This window comes from Eublepharis macularius, chromosome 4 (genome assembly GCF_028583425.1).
Source record: "Eublepharis macularius isolate TG4126 chromosome 4, MPM_Emac_v1.0, whole genome shotgun sequence".
Lineage (NCBI taxonomy): Eukaryota > Metazoa > Chordata > Lepidosauria > Squamata > Eublepharidae > Eublepharis > Eublepharis macularius.
Genome location: NC_072793.1, coordinates 147,739,283 through 147,762,175, shown reverse-complemented (window position 1 = coordinate 147,762,175; position 22,893 = coordinate 147,739,283). Strand labels below are relative to the sequence as shown.

The window sequence follows — 22,893 nt, the reverse complement described above, 5'->3', positions numbered from 1 at the left end:
TTTTTTCATTTTTTCAAGTATTAGCTTGGAAAGAATTATGAATTTGTTTTTATGATTTAGAAGATTGACATTATGCTCTTCTGGATCATAAAACCTAAAAACTAATTGCTTTTGCGCTGAAAAACACAACTTTTATTTTAAAAATTTGCCTGTGTTCTGCAACTTAAAAAACAAAAAAAGAAATTTCTTTTTCTAGCATGAAATCTATGATCAATTCCCCCAATTTCTCTGTTCTTGCCAGAAGGCAACTTAGAATGGACCCCAAGTCACAATGGAAAGAAATAATTTCTGAGGGAAGCCACTTTTTATTCCTGAAAAGTTAATATGGCCATACTGAATTATAGAAGAATAGTTAGTTCCAGGGCTTTTTTTCTGGGAAAAGAGGTGGTGGAACTCAGTGGGTTGCCCTCGGAGAAAATGGTCACATGGCTGGTGGCCCCGCCCCCTGATCTCCAGACAGAGGGGAGTTTAGATGGCCCTCTGCACCGCTCTGCGGTGCGGAGGGCCATCTAAACTCCCCTCTGTCTGGAGATCAGGGGGCAGGGCCACCAGCCATGTGACCATTTTCAAGAGGTTCCGGAACTCCATTCCCCCGCATTCCCCCTGAAAAAAAGCCCTGCTTAGTTCAAAACTGGCCACAGTTCAGAATCAGATCCCTGTTACTGGATAGAATCTAGTGTGAAAAAGTCAATCTGTGTTTCATGCTATTCTGAGGGGCTCTTTTTATCTCCCTATGCAGGCATTCAGAACATAATGCAGAGGTCAGACGTCTGTGATGAAAGGAATTTGGCACTATGACAGCCACCCTTGGGAGCAAAGAAATTACATTTTTCCCTAGATGCCACCCACATGTCAACAGTGACCTCTTTCCTGCAGAGAGATGAAAGAGAAATGCCAACCCACACGGTAATATCTCATATAAGGAACAAAAAATGACATATCTCTATCTCTAAAGGTTTGTTTTGCAGCAGTCTTGTGAGAATGAAGCAGAAAAGTTGGAAGCTTTGAAAGTTCACCATGCCAGATAAAGGATCTTGCCCAGGAGTTCCTTCTGCTCAACATGGATAGCATTAGTTTAACAGAAACTTATGATCTCATATTGCTTAATTATCAATCATATAAGCACAGGATACATTCACAGTATGAACAAAAGGTTGTAGGTGATAATATTTGCATGGCAGAGGGGAGAGAGGAGATTGTAAAGACCACCTCAATGTAAGACTAGTTAACAATGAAAATGGGGTCTGTTGAGTAAAATACATATTTATATGGGTTTGCATGTTTATTTATATATGTATTTATATAACATGGGAACAGCAAGACAGAAGCAGTGGGAAAGGATCAGTATAGCAGGAGATGGCTAAGTAACAATGCATAGTTGTAGCAAGTCTAGCAGGAGCATGCATTCCAAACACCTTCAATTAAAGTGCATACTCATGTGCAGTCTTAACCGTCAAAATGTGGAGAAGTCAGTACAAATGAGGAATTTTGCTTTTATTTATTTAAAATATTTACATGCTTGACTCTCTCCTGAGAATCTCAGGGCCCAAGGTAGGTAACATTTTGGCACAGTTAATATATTGCTTGCGATTAAACTATGTGTTTGGTTTTAAATTGTCCCCTGCCATGAGCAAGTGATCCCATCAGGATTAGATATTCTTGAAACATATTTTAAAAGCATGGCAAGCCCTCCTTTTTAAAAAGGAGGAATAGTGAAAGGGTAAATATTATTTATCTGGCCCATTGCTTAGTTCCAAGTTATATTAATTTATTTCTTTTTATCACAGCATATGCTGTCATAGCAGGCACGGAAAAGACAAGGTTCTGTCCTGCTCTTTGCTTTGTTGATGCAAAGATCTTTACAACTAAGAGATGCCTTTTGCTTTAGATCAATGAAGCTGGAACAAAGCAGATCCGCAGGGAAACAACAGGAGGAAGCTAACCAGAATGCCAGTGACGATATTATTTCCACTGAAAGAAATATATCAAAAGGAGTCAAGGCTGTAATGGAGCCCCATCAGAAGCCAGAGGAACCCTGTAAAGCAAGGTGTAGCACATGGAGGGAGGTGAAGCACTTTCCCTCATCTTTATTCAACAGAACAGGTAGAACCACTGGCAGCCAGGCAAGTGTAGGGCATTGTTTTATTAATGATGTTGAGGATGACATGAATGCATTACACTGGAAGGAAGCTGGGCAGGCAGAGGGGTGCATCTGCAAATGCTTAATAATTAAAGAGTTCAAGGATGACCCGAAGAAATGGAGGATTTTTGCACTGCACCAAGTGTTTTGGGCCTGAAAAGGCAATAAAAGTTTAACGCTCTCAGTGACGCATTGCACTGGAGAGGTTTCCTTCCCTAAAAATAGGAGATTGCAAGAATACAAAAGAAAGGAAGCATGAGATTTCTAGTCTTGTAAACATGAGAAACGAGTTCTGATGAGTTAATTTCAGCTTCTCTTGTGGAGCAACTAGCTCCATTCTTGATTTAGTTGTTTGTGTTTAATATCCAAGCCTGATCAACTTTTGCAAGCCTACCAGTTTGGATGCCTTTAGGAACACAAGAGAAAGTCAGTAGAGATTTAGATTTAATGATATTTTAATGTTAAAAATGGGATGCTTCTGCTCTTACAGAACAGCTTATATTGCCTGTTAAGGCCCGGAGAAAAATGTTTTGTCCCTTTAACAGAGGCTCAATAGGATGTAATTTACCTCCTTATTAAGCCTCCAGTAAAGAAACAGAACATTTTTCTTCAAGCCAGTTGTCAACCTTACTGCTTGCATATAAAAGTTACGAGTTGCTACAATTGTGTGAACTAGCCTTCAACCAGAATAGACAATTAAGGCACGTTAGAGGTATAAGTTATGAGAATCTGGATGATACACATGGCAGACATGCTTATTGCTGCTCAAACACAAAGCCAGGGCGACAACAATACTTGTGATTCTGCAACGTTTGTCACAATTGCACCAAACCCTACTAATGGTAAAGCAGTGAATACCTACTTGTAAGCACATGCGCTAGCTATGTCCAGTTATTCAATCTTTTCAGGAGGAAGTTATTACTCGCATTAATTTTGTACTGGAATACCAGTTGATTTGTTTTCATTTTTTAATTTATTTGAAAATTAAAAAAATTAAAATAAGCCTCATACATAATAGAAACAAACATATGACAACACAACAATAGGGAGAAATCTACTCATAAGCATCCTAATATTTGTTTCCTATTGTGTATGAGACTTATTTTTTATTATCAAGTATATTTTTAAAATTTGCACCAAATCCTACTAATTGTAAAGTACCCATAGTTCCATCATAGAATATCTGCTTTGGAATTAGATTAAGATGGGTAGCCATGACAGTCTGTCTGTAAGAGTGAAAAGAGCAAGAGTCCAGTATCTGGAGTCCAGGTATCTGAAGAAGTGAGCCGTGGCTCATGAAAGCTCATATCCTACCACAAATTTTGTTAGTCTTACATGTGCTACTCGACTTTTGCTCTTTTCCATTGCTTTAGGATTGTGAAGGCTATATCACATAATGATGCTATATTATTATTCTTTGATAAGTATTGTACATAAGAAAGAAAAACTATCAACATTGTGATTAGTACTGTAATTAATTTAAGTCATAAGCTTTTCTGTGGACAGAATTATTAAACAGAATAATTTGCATGCAGAAGGTCCTTGGTTTAGTCCCTGCAATCTCCATTTAAAAGAATGTCACATGATGGGGATAGGAAGGAGCTCTTCCTAAGACTTGACGGGATGCGAGATGGGCTCATTCCTAAACCTGACTGCATTGCTATGGAGAAAACTTAACAGTATGTCAGACATGTTCGGAAGGTTCCAAAACCTGATGGCAAATACGTTATTCCATCCCATTTCATTATGAGGAGGGACTAGAACAATTTCTACTGGGGTATTCCTCCAGGCTTCATTATCCTGCCAGCAGAACCCATTTTACATCTCAACATGCCAGAAGTTGTTGGCTAAAAAAAAGGAAACACTGTTTAAGGAACAAAGAATCAGATGTAAGTTTTGAACAAGAAACTTCATGCTCCTCTCATTTCTTTAAATAGCCAAAATCAGTTTTAAACAGAGAATTTCCCTTGCATATTATGCCTTGCACATTAAAGTTTCTGGAACTGAAAGAGAGAGGGTTGGCAACAACTTGGAGGAAAAGTGTCCTGTCCTTTTAATAGAGGCTTAATCAGATGTTAATGACCAGGTGATATTATTGACCTTCAAACCAAGAAAACCTTCACCTACCCTTTTCCATACATTAACAGCACAATCCTAAGGAGAGTTACTGCCCACTGAAATCTATGGACTTAGAATGGAATAGCTCTGGATAGGATTACACTGTAAGCCTGTATTAAAGGGGCAGGTGCTCTGAGCTGGATAGCCCAGGCCAGCCCAATCTCAGCAGATCTTGGAAGCTAAGTAGGGATGGCCTTGGTTAGTAATCGGATGGGAGACCACCACCGAAGACCACGGTCACTATATAGAGGCAGGCAATGAAAACCATCTCTGTTCATCTCTTGCCTTGAAAACCCCAGCAGGGATCACCATAAGTCAGCTATGACTTGACAGCACATTCCACCACCAAAGGGACAGGTTTTCTCCAGGTTGTTGGCAACCCTAGGAAGAGTGCTCCTCTATAAATGAATTCAGAGCTTCTAAAATGTTGTGTTTTACAGGCATTGAGTGAACACAAAAGAGCATTAAAGTGCCTAAGGAAGTAATAGTATAGTCTAATAATGATAAAAATCCCATGCCTGCTGGGCCACTTCTTTAGGAGCATAAATGACACAAAAATATTCATAAAGCAGCTCCCTTTGAAGATGATGCAGTGGCAAATGTTAAGTACGCCTTTCAGAGAAATTGAGGCTGTATATGTGGAAGATGCTCCGGGGAGGGGCATAGGTAGAAGAAATGCTTTACCTGCCCAGAGTTCCAGGTTCAGTCTTAGATCCAGAGGAGTTAGCTGTGTTAGTCTGTAGTAGCAAAATAGAAAAGAGTCCAGTAGCACCTTTAAGACTAACCAACTTTACTGTAGCATAAGCTTTTGAGAATCACATGCATCTGACGAAGAGAACTGTGATTCTCGAAAGCTTATGCTACGGTAAAGTTGGTTAGTCTTAAAGGTGCTACTGGACTCTTTTCTCTTTAGGTTCAGTCTTGGGTTTCTCCAACTAAAAAGAATCTTAGGCCACAGACACTGGAGAGCCACTGCCAGTAGTGGGTTGGATGGATCCATTGCCTTATGCTTTAAGTTGATCAATTACATTTTCAAAGCTCCAGAGGAGTTAGCCATGTTAGTCTGTAGTAGCAAAATAGCTATTTTGCATCTCACATGCATCTGACGAAGAGAACTGTGATTCTCAAAAGCGTATGCTACAGTAAAGTTGGTTAGTCTTAAAGGTGCTACTGGACTCTTCTATTTTCAAAGCTGATAGTCACTGCCTTTGGGTTTATATTACCAGGAGCATCCTATTTTTTCCTGCTAGGCAAATATACATTTACAAATTAGTAGTAGGCTACCTGTCATTTAAAGGACATGGGTGCCTTTCCACAAAATATTTAAGCAAGTGTGAATGTGTACAGATGTTGTACAGCAAAATATGGTCCCTTTAATCGAGCGGTGAGTTCGATCGATGTATAAGGATGTCAACTGAGTTATGTGACAACTTGTAAACATTTATGAATGTCGTGATGATCAGCCCCACAAATTAATTAGTACACAGAAGACTTCTTCTCTAAACCTAATTAACTGCCAAAATATTGATTCTTTTAACAAAGATTTTATATAACTGGGAAATAACATTCCCTAATTGAAATTTATGACCTCTGAGATGAGAAAGACCACACAAAATAATTTAATGATGGAGTATTGCTGAATGCATATTTCCCTAGTTCCACATTAGTCTTTTTAAATTACCATTCAACTAGTTAGTCTCTTGGAAAAAATAAACCTCTGATCTGACAAACTTACCGAGAGGAAATCTCAGTTAATATTTCTGTTCTTTGTATATATGCCATCATCCTCTAACTATTCACTGGAGTTCTTCCATTGACGTTGATTATTTGAAAGAAAATGGCATGAGGACTGTAGGCTTTATGCAACAAATAATATGAAATGAAAGAGGCTCTTGTGACACTGGAAATTAAGGCTTCATGTTTTGTGAACAGTTCTCAAAAATATGAAGAATTAACGATAGCAATAGTTAAAGTGCAATCTCAAACAGGTCTACTCAATGGGGACTTATCCTAGGAAAGTAGCCTTAGAATTGCACAGTTAGGCACTATAAGCGGGATCATGGCTTTTTCAGTGCTTGCTGTGGTTCACCCAAATTACATGCTCCAGGAAGCCTGCCAAGCTACTTCACTGTATGCTTCCTTTTTATGAAATATGGGTTGAGGTTTGTGTGTGTGTGTGTGTGGGGGGGTCTTTTTTCTGAGACTCACGCTTCAACTTTATTTTGGAATGATAATTTAATTTCAATGTATTGTAAGCAAATCTATTAGTTGTAAGTTGCTTTGATTAAATTTTATATAGAGAAGTTTTATAAACTATAATAGTAATAATTAGACATGGGCACGAACAGAAAACAAACATGGTGTTCGTTGTTCGTTGCCATCCATGAACAATGAACAACGAACACTGATGAACATGATCCTGTCATGAACATGTTCATTGTTCATGGTTTGTGGGGGCCAGCAGGCTCTCCTCCAGCCATCAAGATCCCTACTGCACCACTCCCAGAAACCCTACCTGAGCAGGAAGCAGGAAAGGTACCTATAATAAATAATAGCTTGGCCTCAGAGCCTGGCAGCAGCCCTGGAACCTGAAGGGGTAGATCTCTATCCCACCACACACAAAGAAAATTCAAGCTCCAATGCACTCACCCTGTCTCTCTAACAGCAGCTGTCTCTCCCTGAAAGCCAGAGCTGGGAGCCCCCCTCCACCCTGGTCTTTTCCTCTTGTAACAAATTTGGAGCTCCAGTCCACACTTGGAAGGAAGACCTGCCTATCAAGTTAAATTGGGCTTAGATTGGGGTTTCCAGGGCAGCAACAGGAGTTCAGACAGAGTTCAAACAATCCCTGCCAGAGTTACCATGGGAATTGATTGCAGGTGCTAGACTGGCTTGACAAACAGCAACGAACAGCAGCGAACGAGGCTTGCAACGACCACCTGTGCATTTAGAATGGGGCCTCACGAACAGCTTGTTCACGAACAGCAGATTGGGCTGTTCGTGGGTTTTTTTAGTTCGTATTGCTGTTCGTGCCCATCTCTAGTAATAATACATCAAGATGGGTAGCTACATTAGTCTGTCTACAGCAGTGGAAAAGAGCAGTGGAAAAGAGTAAGAGTCCAGTAGCACCTATAAGACAAACAAAATTCAAATTTTCTAAGTCTTATAGGTGCTCCTGGACTCTTTTCCAGTAATAATACATGGCCTTTATGTAGTGCTTTCCAAATGTTCAATGTTTTCATTTACATTATCTCAATAATCTGTAATGTAGGACTGTGTTATTATTTCCTGTGCTACAGGCCAGGAGTTACAGATTAGAGCAGGAGTCTGCTATGTGCTATGGCGCCTGCCAACACCTTTCCTGGTATCCACCAAATGTTCTTAGAAAGTGGGCAAAGCCAGGTGGAGCTTTTGGCCAGCAGGGCTTCTGATTGGCTATTGGAAATTTAATGGGCTGTGCAGATCTTTAAAAAGTTGCTTCAGCAGCAGCTGCTACCAATACACAAGGGTCTTCACTGTGTGGCTAAAGCTAAGCTGTTTGTATGCAAGAAAAAATATTTTTAAACAATATATTCATTTTAAAAGGCATCCTGTTAAACAGAGTTTCTGCCTGAAATGATGAAGAGTTATGATTAGAGTTATGCATATCTCACTTCATGACTTTCTGTGATTGGCTACGCCTCCTGCAGCAACCATTTTATGGCTGCATATGCCACCATATGTCAGAATTCCAAAAGTGTCCCCAGACTTTAAAAAGCTGGGGTCTCCTGGGATAGAGAATAATGGCTTACCAAAGGCTCCCTATTGTATCTATGGATGATCTAAAATTTAAATAAAGACTTCCTAGGTCAGATTCCTAGCTGCTATAGTACAACATTTTTTTTAATCTACCGACCTGAAACAAAATAACAATTTTCCCAACCCAGTCAATATGACTCATAATGTTCCATTAACAAATCCCCATTAGCAGGTACCTAAGGGCCATTTATTCTAATATCTTTTAAAATAAGGAGAGGCTTAGAAAACTCCATAAAGGTTACCTAACAACCCAATGCTACTTAGATTTGTTAACTGAAATCTGAATCAACAACTGTATGGCTAGACTGTGAAGAGGCCACATTGAAGAAAAAAAACCCAGATGTACTAATAAAACTTTTAAGACTTCCACAGTCGCTGTGGACCAAACTAAACATGACAGCAAACTCGCGGCTGACATGGGTTTGCTGCCACCATTTTAAAGAGATTTTAAAATACATGAGGAATGTGGAACTCTTTCCTCCCTACCCTGCATCTTTTTAAGCGTTGAAACAGCCACAGTAGGGCCTGCAAAAGTCCCCTGGTGGCTCTTAGGGAACTTGAAAAGGTGTGGGAGGAAAGCCCCATGCTGAAGGCCCAATCAGGACTGGGACCTCATGGTATTAAAATTGTGACAAATGAACCTGTGGTTGCCATGAGTTGCCATCACATGAAGTTTGGCCAAATGCTGGCCTTTACTTATTACGCTAAATAGAAGTTCATGGACAATGATCCAACAGCTCAACAATGCTTCTCATAATCTGATATAATTAAAAGCCAATGGGTTGGATCTTGTGATGTGTTAGTGGAAGGTCATAACAGATGCAGATCTTTCTTGTGTTCCCTTTCCACCCAGCAGTCTGTTCCAACCATGAGAAAGTTAATTCCCAGGATCCATCTGGAATTAATAGCCACAGAGGTTAGAAGACTACAATGGGGAGGGGGAAGGAGATGAACACCCTTTTTGCCTCTGTTGACAGCATAGCTCCACTAACAGAAGAGGAAGAAGGCAGCAATTTTGTCTCCTCCCCACTGCAGACTCCTGACTCACATGGTGGGTTCTGTGACCCTAGGAACAAACTTTCCTGGGACCTGAAAAGAACTGTTGGATGAAGAGGATCGTGCAAAACATCCATGATCCTTGGGTTCACGGATTATGGGATGCAACCCAACATAGAAGCTGAATTATACAAGGGGGGAACCTGTGATGGAAGGGGAATCCCATCTACTCACTGGCCAGCCCATAGTGCTTCCACCTGCTTGGCACATGTGAAATGCATGGCAGCAGCTGTACTTGTCTTCCCCCCTCTTCCTTCCTGAAGCACTACTGCTTGCATTGCTTAGTTTATGTAGTGGCAGCTGCTCTTCCCTCTCCCCCACCACCTCCCTCTCCCCCAACTCCCTCTGATGTGAAAGGGTGGAATTAGGGTTCATTCCAGGGCCAACCGGTGCAGGGTCAACTGACCTGTAGGTAAGTCTGTGGCACTTGTGCAGATGATGGGGGGTGGGGGTTGGAGGGTTTTTTTTTGTACACATCTTATTTGTAAAGATGTGAATAAAGATCTCTGTTCTCTGTAAATGCACCATAGTGGGGATATTATGATCCAGATCTGGGGCCATGTTGAGATTAGATACAATAAACAGGAGACCTGCATGGATCCTCAAAATATTATCTGCCATCTATGGAATAAATGGCTTCCAAAATAAAAACTACAATAAAATAATAAAATTAAGAATATACATATGAATGCCCCCCCTCAAAATGCTGTGGTGGAGAAAAAGCAAGATAGGAGTCCTAGTGAAACTTACAGGTCTCAAAAATGGGGAATTATAAGGAAAATATTCATGTAATTTTGAAGTTATTTTCTTGGCTATATTTCTTATTTGATTTCTTACTTAGCGTAATGCAAATAGAATTTTTCCGAGCACAGAAAACCAAAGAAATGTTAAAATTGCATTAATTTAGCAAAATATTGCTTACAGTATAAATTATCCATTGGTCTATTTTGGACTTTGCATGCCATGCCATTCTATTTTATAAGTGGCTTTGAAGTTCCAATAATGCTTTTTAATGTTTAGAATAGAAAAGGGACAGGCTGAATTCCTATGTGAATTCAATCTTTCCTGGAAGAGATTAGATACGACATTCACCCATCTCTATGATGAGTCGCCTCCTTTCCTTTAATATTCCCTGAAAGTGACAGTTTCTTAGGGTCAAAACGGGACAGATCTCTGACATTCTTTGTTGCTACATTGCATCTTGGAGGAGGGGAATTCAGATGGGGGGGGGCCCTCCTTGGCTGGCATTTGCCCTAGAGGAGGCTTTTTTTAACAGGGCAAAAGATGTGGACAGAAAGAGTCAGATTATTCTCACCCACACTGCGGTCCCGATCTGAATCTCTCAGCTGCTTTTAGCAAGAAAAACACATTTGACAATCTGTTCTCAGATCTTCCGTTTAGTTTAACACTGAGAATACTCTCCCACACCAACAGAGAACATGTTTGTTCAGAAGCAAGTCCCACTGAGATCAAAGAGCTCTAAGGATAACAGCCTGAATGAGCTGCATGATACAGTCTTTAGTCTTTGCTTATGAGCCGTTTCAGTACTAATGTTTATTTGCTTCTCAGACTAGTACGTTTCATGTCCAAGGTCAGGTTCTCTTTCCATAGACTAAGAATGGCTACTCATATTTTCTTACGTCATAATAACTCTGGACTGCATTCATGAAAGCTTCGTCTGCAACAATCTGAGTTTCTCCATTGAGGAAGGCTTGAAAACGATCCTTGACAGTCTGGAGCTGCTGCTTGCTTATCTGAAAAATAGTAAGGATACAAAAAACCCTCTTATAATATTTATTATTATCATTTAAAAGAGTTATAGACCACCTCACAACCATAGATGCTCAAGGTGGTTAGCAAAATCAAATATGAAACAATAATAAAATAATATACCATCTTCTAACACAATTCTATAATTTCCAGTGCGGAGTATTAAAAACAGCTGTGCAACAATTAAACATTAAAAAATGATGGATGATGATAGCAGCAGAATTAAAAGCAAGAATTACAAGTCAGCTAAAGCACTAATTAAAACATTAATTCTCACCAGAATTGTGTAGATCAAGGCATTTAGATTCATGGTCAAGAAAATAATACCACAACCCCCCATCGAATCTGTAATATGGGAAATTATGCAAATCAACCAAATAGGCATACATTTTCTTCCACTGCATAATTTGTTCTGCTTCTGTTACCCATTCAAGAAGGGTAACTAACTATGAAGCATATTGAAGACAACTGCACAGAATACTGGAAATTCTGCTTTCTTGTACTCAGAATGCCCATAGAAATATAGAGCTGGAAGGAACCCCGAGTGTCATCTAGTCCAGCCCCCTGCACAATGCAGGAAATTGACAGTTATCTTCTCCCCTCATGTCTCCCAGTGACCCCTACTATATGCACAGAGGAAAGCAAAAAAACCTCCAGGATCCCTGGCCAATCTGGCCTGGAGGAAAGTTCCTTCCTGACCCCAAAGTGGCAATTGCCATTTCCATGGGCATATAGGAAACAGCCATGAGAGCCAGGCACCAGCTCAACCCTTCATGCATTCCCTGTCCTGATCTGTGTATATTCATCTTAAGACAGAGAATCATCATAGGTGTCAGGTGGCCATCAAGCCTTTTCTTAAATACCTCCAAGGAAGGAGAACCCCCCCACCTTCTGAGGAAGCCTGTTCCCCTAAGGAACTGCTCTAACTGTCAGGAAGTATACCTTGAGGATGTTTTGAGATGTGGGGTGCAATGTGAACGCCTCAGGTGTTTTAGCAGTGACCAACAATTTTCTGTGCAGGAATGGGAGTAGCCAGAAGCATGACTCAAACCCCAAATCCTGCCCTACAGCAACACTATTATTTTAAATTGCATACTGGCCTCATCAGTAACCGGTCTGCAACTGAGTAAAAAAATGGCACATCTAGGGACACAAACTTTAAGTTTATGCAGCAAAAGGCTCTGACATTGTTTTAGTTACCTCTTGTCATAATAAAAAGTGACTAAATAAAGAAGAACGGCGTGCAACAGAACACTTGGGGATTATACTAGATTGCAAAGCATTAATTAGGGCTGGTGGAAATAACAACCTGAAGCTCAGGAAATACCAGGTAATTAAATCTATACTTTTCAGTTGCTACAGGATAAACTCTACTAATTTGAATTCATTTTAAGGGAACAAAGTCTAGTTTCATCTGGGAGCCAGCATGTGTTGTGAACAATAATAAATGACATACAATCCAATCTCTTTGCTCTTCCCACACAAAGAACAGGGTACAGTGGCTCCCATGCTGAGCGTAACATAATACTATCCTTTGTACCCATTACACTGGCATGGATCCTACCACTTCACTGAGCAAAAGTTTGAAGCCTTTCTCTAGCCTAAGGAGCCTTCCCCAACTTAAGTATTTGATCTCCCAATGGACGAGGATGCGAGGCTGGAGGAAGGCTCTTTGAACGGAAAACATTCCCTCCAGCCTATGGTAGAAATCATTATGTATATGCTGTCAATCACTACCTGGATTAACTTTAATCTCCAACTTTTCACATGCAGGCTTTTTCACCTTGGTGGGGAACATTAAAAAAGCAGCACTCCTGTCCTGAACATGTGGACAAAGCCTGCTTGGATTCAGTTAGTGTGTCTTTCCATTAAGGGTAAACAAGTGGGGCGAGGACAGTGCCCTCAGTCCTGTTCTCCCTCTAGGCACCACTCTTCAGTCACATAAGCTACATTTACAGGGCTGGTGACAGATTCCCCAGAAAACCACTCACTCCAGCTATTAACGGCTTAAGCCAATTAAGACTTTATATGTAAGTCCTTTACCTTTATATTAACAGTTATACACAAAGGGATACAAGGAAAATAAAATCTAAAGAAGAGAGCAAATAGACCCTGTTCATGTCTCAGTTTAAATGAGTCACCGAGGCTGCAGTCTTAAGAACGCACATTCCTGGCAGTACGTCAGATTGAATAAAATGGGACTTATTCTGAGCGGATCTGCTTAGGCCTGTTCTCCAAGTCTCTTTCTGAGGCAACCAAAATGTCTGGTCAGCCATAGCTCCTTCTGCAGATATTGCCCTGCAGCTGAGCAAAATCAACAGCTGCCCACACACCTGCTTTCTCTGTAGTGACCCCCACCTTATGGAATGGCCTGCCTGAGGTCAGGAAAGCCCCCACTCTCCTGGCTTTTCATAAACTATGCAAAACTGATTATTCAGGGCTTTCTACTCAGATTATAGGGGTGTGTCATAAGATATAGCTCAGAGAGACGCCTTTGTAAGGGACAGGGACTACAGACTATGCTACTGGGTACTATTTCCTGATGTAGATATGCTCCTGCTGGACAGTTTCAATGTTGTTAAAGATGTTATGTTAATTAGTTATGCTTTGTTTCAGAAAGATTTAATCTCTGTCTTCAGATTTGTTTGTTTTCAAGTTTACTGCTATCATACGCTTTTGTATGTGTTCAGTGAATGTTCTAACTGTTGATTATACTATATTGACTTGCGCTATGTAATATGACTTGGGTCTCAGTGAGAAAGGTAGACTATGCACAAACAAGCAGAAAAACTATAGACAAATGACAGCTAAAAACCAGCTTAAGCCAACACCAACCATAAGTAGCAATACAAAGTATGGGACAGCAATTAAAACTAACCAAACAGGGTCATAAATCAGTTAAAAGCATGCAGGAAACGCTTTGCCTGGCACTGGAAAATATCAAGTGAAGACCCCAAAAGGCAGGGAAAGGAAGAGGGCATTCCACAGCAGGAGAGTAGCTACTAAAAGGGAGCTCTAAATCTTGAAAGCTCATACCCTGAAAATAGGGTTGCCAGCCTTCAGGCGGTGGCTGGAGATCTCCTGGAATAACAACTGGTCTCCAGGTCATAGAGATCAGTTCCCCTGGAGAAAATGGCTGCTTTGGAGGGTGAACACTACAGCATTATAACCTGCTGAGTCCGTTTCTTCCACAAACTCTGTGGTCTCCAGGCTCCACCTCCAAAATTTCCAGGAATTTCCCAACCTGGAGCTGGCAACCCTACCTGAAAATCGTGTTGGTCTCTAAGGTGCCATTGGATTCAAATTCTGCTATTTTACTACAGACCAATACAGCTACCTACCTAAGATTATACACACTTACTGCTGAGTATGCTATGCAGTATGCCTGAAAACCATGATTCCTTATGATATCTGCTCACTTACTTGGTTTTCCATGGTAACTGATTTTTTAAAAATTTCATAACTTTATTTAAAATATCATTTAACAGCTTAGGTTGCTGAACAATAATTCTAAAAAAATTCCCTCTGCTTTTTCAGTTATGATAAGTTCAAACCAGAAATGTTTTTCTTTCCTGAACCCTTTTAACAGGAGACTGACTGGAATGCTTTGAAAATGAATTACGTTGGTTGACATTTCTGGGAACTTATTGCTCATGCATTAAGCACTGTGAAAAATAATCTTTGGAATTTTCCTGTTTGCAGAATTGTTTTTGGAAAAAAAATATACACTTTGTGAAGGTAAAAAAACCCAAATCCCTCACATCCTGATTACAACATCTAATAAATGTTCCATTGATACACTTTAATGGTGTTATTCTATTTCAGACTGCAAAATAGCAGGAGCTTATTGATCTCCCCCGCCCCCTGTTTCAACAGCTACCAATGTTCTTAAGAAACAAAGTCAATTCCTAAGAGGAAATTAAATTGCTTTCATATTCCATTTAGGCTTTGCAGTGCCATAGGAGCAGCTGACTGGCAAGAGCTTCCTGTCTGCCATAAGCCTACATAAACAAATGCATGCTTACTCGCAGTCACATGAGGGAAGAAAGAAGCAAACCAAAAACTCTTTTTGTGACTGATACTACGCGTGCATCTTGCAGAAAGCTCTGTTCTCTCCACCTGTCTATCTGACCTCTCTCAGCCACAGCTTTGATGATGACTAGGGAACCATGCAGCTCTCTCTCATCCTGCTTCTAGGTCAGGATTACACCTTTTGCCAAAGCAACATGCTGATTCTTACTTTTAAGGCCCTAAACAGCTTGGAATCCAGGATACTTGAAAGATGCACATTGTCCAGCATGCCAGTTAAGATCTGCCTCCCAAGTTCTGCTCTCTGTAACTCTTCCTTCAGAGCTGAGGTTTTTGGCAGCTACAGACAGGGCATTTTCACTGGTGGCATCTCACCACTGGAGGCAGCATACAAATACCCTCAATAAATACAGCAATGTGTTGAAGTATTCCTTTAGTCCTGCTTCTTTTCATGATCTGCCCCTACATTTCTGCAGTCTGTTTCCATTCCAGTGGAGCTGTCTCTTCATCTTCGCTCTCGGATTGACACCACAGTTGTTCCTTGATGACAACTCTGGCTGTATTGTGAGGCTGCTAAGTTTGCTCTCCTGATTCCAAGACCTGAATAGGGATCTGGTTCTGGCATGCTACCCCATTACCGTAGTTGGGGTGTGTAGGAGCAGGCTAACCTATCCAGACAGCACACAAGACACTTGGATAGTCCTACAGCCGACTTCCTTACTGCTCCCAATGAGGATAAGCACTCGCGCACACACAGAATGGAACCCACCTGAGCTCCCCCCCACATTGTACATGCCTTGAGGGGGGAAACAGAAACTAGTTCGTGATGGCTCAGTTGAAGTCATACACATATGCATCACATTTATCAGTGCACATCATTTTTCATAGCACTAGCTCATACTATGCCACATCCCTTTGCGCTCTTCATGGCTTCCAAGACCCAAGAGGCTCCAAACTAAGACCCAACAAGCAAAGCACATGCTGTTAGTCTGCTTAGGATAAGTTGCTATTTCTATGTGCACCATTTTTCCTCTTTCCACACAGCAGCAGTGTCTTTATTCTGAAGTGTTGCTGGCCAGACATCTGACTGCTGGATGCTCCTCTGGAAGATCATCACGTGGCACATAGAATGACATTTACACAATGGTTTGGCTAGATTTAGAGCTCTATAGCAGTCTCCAGCATGCGCAGCTGTGCTCCTGTTGGGTTTCTAAACTCACAATTCCCCCATTATCTGTAGGGCATAGAATGACATAAAAGAAGCCTAGAAAAAAAGAGCTGTTAGTTCGCCACACCATCTGTACTTTGTTCTCCAGTCCAACCCAACTAAGAATCTAACAGAGTTGAAGACACGTCTGCCAGTTAGAAAAGATGGACAATTGGGGGTAATTTCACGGCAGACCTCCACTTCACCTCCATGTTGCTCTTGGGGATCCACTGACCCTGACAGGCATAATTGTGGAGGTCAGAATAGGAAATAAGGATGTGGAATAATTTGCTCAGGCAAATATTGTTCCACCATTGCTAGATCCAAGCCTTAAAGAGCCATTTCAGGCATCAACCCACAGTGAGCAGAGATAATATAGTGGTTAATGTTCTAAATATTAGGCCCCAAGCTTACTTCTCTTCTAAAACTTTAATTATATTTACATCTAAGAGTTCCATTACACATCAGCTGACAAGATGGATATTCAGAACCTTGTTCTCCGAGATCATCACTCCTGCAAGTACATTCAACTAGGATTCTGAAGGGCCCAAGGCAGCACATTTCTCACTTAGTTACCTTCAATAATGTGTTTACAAATTGCATCGAAGCAAGCCAATGGAATAGGTCCTTTGCTGAAATAACTTGGATGAAATCAATGCTATACATCAATGTCCTTTGCTGTTCGTTTTTATAGGAGACTGGGTCAGGTCTACTGCAGCTAGCGCAGTACTGTATGTCTTCAGTAAGATTTACTAGTACTGAATACATATGTTGTATCTGAATAATGTCCAAAAAAAGGAAAGAACCACACAGATTTGCAAATGCAGAACAAACACAGTATATGTGTTATTTGATATACCTTGTTATTATACTACTCATCCTAATTCCCATGCTTCTGTGTTTTCAGTGCCTTTGCAAAAATTCAAATTCTGTACCAAGAAAATTAATTCTATATTCATAATAAGTAGTGCAGACTAGGAAATGTCTATAATTGGCACAACAGATTTTGCTTCCTGAATCCAGTCCTTTAAAGAATTCAGATTTTTTTTAAAAAGCAAGTGCTAGGTGAACGGAAAGGAGAAATGGGGGCAGGAATTGAGAGTACTGCAGACAAAAGAGAATGCACATGGGGGAGAACTGTGAAAGCACCATTCCCTGATCACTTGATGTCTTCCTATATTTAAAGGACCGAGTCATTACTGACCCATAGGGGATGTCGCATCACGACGTTTTCTTGGGAGACTTTTTGTTATGGGGTGGTTTGTCATTGCTTTCCCCAGTCAACTACACTTTACCCCCAGGAAACTGGGTACTAATTTTACCGACCTCGGAAGGATGGAAGGTTGAGTCAACCTTGAGCCATCAGTATTGAACTCAGGTCATGAGCAGAGCTTGGGCTGCAGTATTGCAGCTTACTGCTCTGCACCACGGGGCTCTTACCTGATCTACTTACATATATGCCTTGACCTGGATAGTCCAGGTAAGCCTGAGCTTGTCAGATCTCAGAAGCTAAGCAGGGTTGGCCTTGGTTAGTAATTGGATGGGAGACCTCCAATGAAGACCAGGGTTGCAGAGGTAGGCAATGGCAAACCATCTGTTAGTCTCTTACCATGAAAATCCCACCAGGAGTCACCAGGAGTCAGCTATGACTTCAGGGCACTCTCCTCCTCCACTTACTATATAATACAAGTTGATCATTGAACACGTGAACACACGGAGCTGCCTTATATTGAATCAAACCATTGGTCCATCAAAGTCAGTGTAGAGATGCCAGGGACTGAGTTTAGGACCTGCTTTGGGCAAAGCAGATGCTCATCCTCTGAGGCATGGCCCCTCCCCAGCATTATATAATGACAACGCAGAAAGCTGGAACAGTGATGGTTATACTGTGCTACACTGGAAAATACATTTGATGTGATGGCTGCTTTTAGCAGAAAATTACCATAACGTTATGATGCATTTATGTGTGCACGGGGAGGGGGGGGGGATATGCAGTCAAATAAAAGCCATCAGTCCATGGCTGGTACAGTTAAGCAAATGACAGCCTGGTAATCTGATTGGTTGTCAAAGCCTTGCAGAGGTGTCACACAGTTTCTCGTCTCTCAGAACTGACAGGTAAGTCTCAAAGAAGGTATCGTTTTGAGAAAGATGTCATCCTTTTTAAAGCCCTCTCAGGGCTAAATGCCAACGTCTTCATATTAGAATGGCTCGATACAATTATTCAAATACTCCAGGCCAATTTTGACATTACAGCATGACTGCAGGAAAGCATTGCTTTGCATGAAAATATGTTGAAGCCATATGCAGAAGTCCTTTGTAAAGCAACACCTGAGCTGAAAACTTGTAATTGGCTGTGGCTTCTCACACATGTGTACTGCCAGCAACACCATGCAGCAGACGATGCCCTGATTAATAGGAAAATAGCTCATTTTGCCTCTCTCCTTTGAAACCTGCACTGTTATTCATGATTGGTATTACAGCAGAAACCAATGTTAACCCATCAATGAGATGGAATGCGGATATAGGGGAGTTCCCTCTACACACACTTAATTAACTGCAGCTTGGGGAGGGGAGATTTGCTGCAACAACTAAGAATATAAATCTGAAAACGAGAGAAGTCTCATAAATAAACAGAATGGATACCAGTAGAAGTATTCTCTCCATACACTTTCAAAATCCTTGCATTGTGTGTAGGGAGATTTCCAGGACAGCCAAGACAGTATTAATGTTTGCAGAAAGTCTTTACCAGCAGACACATGCAAGCTCACATACCCTTCTACCTTTTTATGCAGCATGCATATGTTTAAGCTTCTTGTTATTCAACCCATGTAATGGACTAGATATTTGAATGAATGAATGAATGAATGAGTGAATGAATGAATGAATGAATGAATGAATGAATGAATGAATGAAAAGTCCTTATGGCACAGAATTTGTACAGTGTTTCAAATAGCTTGGAGCAATTCAGACAACTTCCTACTGCTTGAAGAATGTTTCATTAGTGTTAGATTCAGGCAAATTAGGAGAGAGATATAGGTAGCAGATTCACAGGTCTTCTTATCACATTTCACTTTCATACAGGTTGATGCATAATCACCGCCAGCGCCAGGGTTTCTGGTGCCCACGGCCACCACCATGTGCGTGCGCACACAGTGCATGCACGTGTCCCTGGACTGCATGATGATGTCATCATGCAGCAAAGCCGGGCCCACTGGCTGGCGGGTGGCTGGGGCAGCACGGGGAGGCTCCGCACGCCGCCACGGCCACCTGCTGTGCCTGGCCCACGACTGCTGTGCCTGGCCGGGGATGTGTGGCGGCAGTAGCGGTGGTGGTGGCGGTGGTGGTGGCGGCGCGGGGCTGGCCGGCTGCAGCAGCTGTGAACCAGCTCTGTGGCACATGCTTCCGCCTCCGGCACCCCCCGCTGGTGCCCCAGCCCCCATGGTGCCTGCCTCACCGCCTCAAAGGTGGCACCAGCCCTGTGCATAATCACAAGATGATTGAGGGTACATAATGAATGTCAAAGCCAATTAGAAATGGCTCTTGTGTATATGTTGGTGAGTTTATCCATGTAATCAGGGCTTTTTTTCAGGGGGAACACGGGGGAATGGAGTTCCGGAACCTCTTGAAAATGGTCACATGGCTGGTGGCCCCGCCCCCTGATCTCCAGACAGAGGGAAGTTTAGATTGCCCTCTGTGCTGCCGAGCGGCGTGGAGGGCAATCTAAACTCCCCTCTGCCTGGAGATCAGGGGGCGAGGCCACCAGCCATGTGACCATTTTCAACGAGGGCAACCCACGAGTTCCACCACCTCTTTTCCCAGAAAAAAAGCCCTGCATGTAATTATAGTGTCTTAATGTGATGGATGTTTTTTGCACTTGTAGACTGATAGGCCTCCCAGTTTCCTCACCTTTCACTACCTTACCAGTACCTCCTGAAAACATTTTCTCTGCTTCCAGAGGCAACCAACAGTGCCCATTTAAAATCCATTACAAGAAGAGAGAAATGTGATATTCTCTCCACCTCACTGAGAACAAACTTGCCAAGAGTCTACTTATGGGAAAAGTCAAGGTAAAAACACACTCAATAAATTGTTCAAAGCAGCACAGAGTGAAAAAGTCAGAACCAGACAAAGCAGGAAATTCTCTTCTTGATAAGTTCTCTTTCAGAGCAATATTGGTTGGTCTCCTTGAGGTCAGCTGGTCCCTGAAGAATACAGACCAAAGTCCAAAATCTGAATGCTTGAAATACTGGCAGTGATGCAGCTAGAACTCAAATCCTTCAACCCTGAGGGCAAATACATCCACTTTTCTATACACCATAGGATATCCCGAAAACCTTAGAATTTTTATATCCAGGAAGCTGGACTTCCTCAGAACTGATCCATATATTCCACATATATTCAGAAAAAGCACATGACATAGTCCTTCGGGAATGTACCACACCAGAATGAAAATGCAGAACTGTTTATTTGAATGTGGCCCACCCCCCACGCCCCCAGCAAAAAAAACCTCCCTCCACATAGGGAACTAGCATGTCAGGAAGAGACCAGGCCAGAACTATTCTCCCTTTTAATGGACAGGAAGTTGTTTGGTATAAAGTTTGCAAGGCCATCATACTGGATTACAAGGGCAGGTAGTGCATTCATCTTACAAGCTTCTTTTAAGTATTCTCCCAGCCACATGGGTACATGCTTTTCCCTGAGCCGCTCTCATGCAGCTGCTGGGAGAATGTTCCAGTGATCCATTCAAAAGGGCAAGGCTGATTGCATGATTCCCGCCCCCCCCCCCCCATAGAGTGCTTGTGGCCTGCAAGTTCTGGACCTCCTTCAATGTGATTGGATCTTCCCAGCTATATGGGAGCCATTCCTGAATAAGCAATCCTTGAACAGTTATAAAGCCACAAAAAGACACCAGTGTCTTCAACCTCCCATGATCGCAGAGACTGTATGTCAGTGATCAGAAAGAGCACACAGCTCTGTAATTACTCAAGAAGCCTAATATAATCTCAGTTGATGCAGATTGATGCCCAATTTCTTCCTGAGTATATAACAAGTATATCCAGTCTTCTCTTTATGTAAGCCAACAAGCTTAATGAATCTGAAAGAAATAATCATGCTGCCTCTCCCAGAACCTTCCCAATATTCTGGGCAGTCATTTGTGACTGTGTGAGGCTTTTCCCATCATTTGATCAATACAGAGATTTTGTCTCAAATCAGCTAATGAAATTGGAACATGGGTCAGGGGAGGGAGAATCCTATTACAGCCCATGCTCTTAAGCTGCAAGGCAACTATGCACCCAAGGAAATAACAGGGTGAACAACAGCAGCCTCCACGTAAACAGCTTCCTCGAGTGGGTACATATCCCTCCATAGTTTAAGCTTCATGGCTTAAACTCAAGGGACTTTGGTAGTATTGTTGGTGTTTAGCTTTGAGAGTTGCTTTATGTCTTTGATATGGGTCCATCAGGACAAGGCACAGCTTTTCTTATTACTTCTGTGAAGAGATATATTCCAAAATATTGTTGTTATTATATAGCATGATTAGTGTAAATGTAAATTTCTTCTGGCAGGGGGGGAGAGAAGCAGCCGCTGGATATGAGCAAGGCCTTCAGCTGGGGACTGAAATCAAATGGTTAAGCAATCTCTTCAGCTCACGGCTATTAGAAGTTCAGGACCCTACTTTGGACTAGGACCTACTGCAATTCTTCCTTTGGTGCAGATATTAAAGGTACAGGAAGCTTTAGGTTGGCAGTTTTCCTCCGTAACCTTTCAAGAGGGCTTCAGTATGACGTGCGAAAGACCTTAGCTATTTCACCAGATTTACGCGTAGACGCTGTCAGCATGTGATAAGCCATTTTGCAGGATTAGGACCTCTGTCAGCAGCAAGCTAGTGATAAGATGTTAATATAACTAGTTGAACTGTGTCTCTCAAATTAGATATAGTGATGGCACTAAAATGCTGGCAACACATCTTGAACTGACAGTGTCAGGGAGAGATTCTCATCCATCTATCCACAGCAAACAATTTCTCAGCGCCACTCAGTTTTAATTTAGCTTAGCAAATCTCAAGGAGCCTTTTTGAGCTGCTTAGCAACTCATTTTCTACATTTCTTCCTTTCAGGCAAATTTCACGTCCATTACTACATAGAACACTCTATGCTTTGGAGCTTCCCTCCTTGGCAACTTTGCCATATATACCAAGGGAAAGCATGTCCTGGCAAGGCCAGTTTCTCATCTTAGGGACTGATTGCAAACACAATTCTACAGAGATGCTAATGGTTTAAGTGGGTGTTAGATACTTTTTTTTCTTGTAAATTTGGATGTTAGATTTATCAACATGGCTGATTGGATGCTTCTAAATGTACCCTTAGTAGGGTTGCCAACTCCAGGTTGAGAATTTTCATGGGGATCTGAAGGGTGGAACCTAGAGAAATTAGGGTTCGGGGAGGCGAGGGACCTCAAGCAGGGTTTAATGCCACCCTCCAAAGCAGGTATTCATTGCTGTAATATGGAGATCAGTTGTAATTTCAAGAGATCACTAGGTCCCTACTTGAGAAACGGCAATGGCAAACCACCTCTGCTTTTCACTTTCCTTCAAAGCTCCTAGCTGGCGTTGCTGTAAATCAGTTGTGACTGGACAGCACACACATACATACGTACAAATCCAATGATTACATCTCCCAGTTCACATATCATCCCATTTGTTTGCTCTAGAACCCCTCTTGGTTTGGTTGTATGTGCTTTCTCAACCTGAGTCTCTTACCCACAGGTTGTTTGTAGG

The 22,893-nt window shown here is 41.7% G+C and overlaps 1 protein-coding gene across 6 annotated transcripts in view; it reads right to left on the bottom strand.

Annotated features, from left to right (window-relative positions):
• The window catches only part of CADPS (calcium dependent secretion activator), a 504,169-nt gene that overhangs the window by 399,295 nt on the left and 81,981 nt on the right, over positions 1-22,893 (bottom strand). For all 6 annotated transcript variants that reach the window (XM_054976243.1, XM_054976241.1, XM_054976242.1 and 3 more), the window contains exon 2: positions 10,750-10,863. In XM_054976243.1, the coding sequence (XP_054832218.1) occupies positions 10,750-10,863 (114 nt within the window). The remainder of the gene's footprint in view (positions 1-10,749; positions 10,864-22,893) is intronic.